The following is a 2,490-nucleotide window of genomic DNA, read 5'->3' on the forward strand; positions in this document are numbered from 1 at the left end:
GCAGTAAGAATAATAAATCTCAATTATATTAACATTCTTATATTACTAATAATTTCAGAACTCTAATGAAAATAAGAATTAAAGGAATAAAGAGCTATGTAGTCTACTGCAATGGATAGGCAGGCAAGCAGCATTTTGGGCAGTGCAGGTAGGAAAGGGTACATAAGGTATTTGCACCACCTGAATACCTGAATACCCTGCTCAACTAAAGTTGCCAGTCACCTAAATCTGGGCAAATGTATTGGATATGCAAAACATAGTACAAGACTCATCTGCCTTGTCTAATTTCTCAGGATGACCTATATCCTGTCTAACTACTTATTTACTACGTTTACATATGCAAATATTGCTTCCCAGGGTCATCCTGCAAAGGTAGTTTTTTACAAAGCCAACTCTGCTCTGAAGCTCAGCAAACTGGGGTTGTTCAGCCTGGAGAAGAGAAGGCTTCAGAGAGACCTCATTTCAACTTTTTGATATTTAAAGGAGGCCTATAAGAAAGATGGGGACAAACATTTTAGTAGCACCTATTGCCATAGGACAAGGGGTAATGGTTTCGCAAATGGTGGTGAGTAAATGCACCTGTCTGGACATCAGCAACTATATGTTTGCATTTGTTAGGTTTAAACTGGTTTGTCCTCAATAAAGGAATGTCCTTTCTGGAACACTAGATCCTCCAAGACCCATTATGAAAGCTCAGAGCCAGCACAGGCCATGCTATCCACCAGCTGGGCACTGAGCCTACAGCAGCTGGCAGCACCAACTGGAGCATGTAGCACCATGAGGTTTCCTATTTCTATAACCTCTACCCTGCTCATGGCCTGTTTTGTATGGTATCCTTGAAAGTCACCTGCCAGCAGTTTTCTCCTAAAGTCTCTCACTTCCACCCTTCCTTTTTCTTCTTTCCTGCCACCACCATTTTTCCTTCCCACAATACTCGCTCTCTCTGCATTTACTCCAGCCGACAGACCTGCCAGCTTTCTCTCTGCAGTGGGCACACATTCTATCACAGTACTTTAGGGAAGCGACCCCCAGCATTATAGCAGTATCAAGGTTTCCTGACCACATCAAAATGTGATTGTCAATATCCATATACATGAGGGTATGTGTGTATGCCTATATATTTGATGTTCTCAGTTTTCTGGTTTTGCCCAGTTTCAATCCCAGTGATGCTGTCCAAATGTAATGTAATTCCAGTAAGCTGCATTAGAGGTGATGTTCACAGCTGTATACAAAACCAAGAACTCTGACATTCTTTATTATGTTTTCCATACTCGTTGCTTTACGTCTCTCTGGTGATGGTGCTTAGAAATAAATACAGATAAAGTGATGTATTATCAAATCATTCTCTCCTACTGCTGATCTCATCAGAAGTAGCAGACAGATGGTAGCAGCACTGGTTACTTCACACACAACCTGCAGTACTTTTGCCAACATTCCTTGGTATCACATCTATTTCTACATTGACTGTAGGCATTTCCTAGTTACCACTGCATTTTGCAGATCTCTTAGAAGCTGTCCAATGCAGATCTCTAAGCCAGAGGCTGAATACCTGCGTTGTACCAACCTTGAGCAAACCACCTGCACAAAACAATACCACTTCCTTCAAGAGGTTATCCAAAAAACCATAAGGAATACTCACGCCAAAATACCAGAGATGTAAAGGGTTTCAGCAGACAAGTATGACAGGTAGCTGAACATGAAGACCAGCAGGGGCTCAATTGCAGAGACGTTGTGGGTAAATCGAGTCATGAATGCTGAAACAAATCCAAACACGATCCCAAACAACACACCACCCAGCCCCACCACGAAGAAGCGAGCGAAGCCAGCGAAGACATCAATGGATTCGATTTCTTCGTACCTGTGCATCTGGGTGAAGGCGATGAAGATGTTGTATAAAACCTATATGTGAAAATACAGACACAGCAGTCAGGCATCTTTCTGAACTTCACTGTCTTACTCATTTCATAGCTGAATGTGTGTGTCTGTGTATGCCTAAAATTGCTTTAGACAGACCAGCAAAGTAACAATCGAAATCTCAGCTGGTTCTTAACAAGTCTCAGGATTAGGGGCCTGCTAAGTGCCCTGAAAAAGAGCAAAAAATGAAGGGTAGATGGCTGTGCAATAGAAGTAAAACATTCAGGGACCAAATGCCCTTGATGTAATCAGAAATACTCTTCTTTTTGTTTTGTTTTCTGAAGGTAAATTTAATTTTTGATCTTAGTAGCAGATGTTGAAAGCCCAGCTAGGTACTTTAAAATCTCCATATTCTCTTTCTGACTCAAAATGAGGCAGGGCAGGGACTAAGAATCACACACTGGATTTGAATTCCATTTAGGTTGTCTATATGATCAGTAGACTGGATAAATTTCCATTAGGTGGCCCAGAAATGTTAAAGGTTTTTCAGTAGTACTTGACACATTAAAAATCATGAAACATCACTGGGAATGGAAAAGAAAACATGAGGGAAGGGAAGGGAAGGGAAGGGAAGGG

The 2,490-nt window shown here is 41.4% G+C and overlaps 1 protein-coding gene across 1 annotated transcript in view; it reads right to left on the reverse strand.

Moving 5' to 3' along the window:
- Positions 1-2,490, reverse strand: part of LOC114066035 (sodium/hydrogen exchanger 4-like) — a gene marked incomplete at its 5' end in the record, with an annotated part of 32,440 nt that overhangs the window by 24,308 nt on the left and 5,642 nt on the right. The window contains one exon of the mRNA XM_027900419.1: positions 1,640-1,899. Coding sequence (XP_027756220.1) covers positions 1,640-1,899 — 260 coding nt within the window. The remainder of the gene's footprint in view (positions 1-1,639; positions 1,900-2,490) is intronic.

The sequence above is a fragment of the Empidonax traillii genome, unplaced genomic scaffold (assembly GCF_003031625.1).
Source record: "Empidonax traillii isolate 1590-97213 ecotype Southwest subspecies unplaced genomic scaffold, ASM303162v1 scaffold725:size316836, whole genome shotgun sequence".
Lineage (NCBI taxonomy): Eukaryota > Metazoa > Chordata > Aves > Passeriformes > Tyrannidae > Empidonax > Empidonax traillii.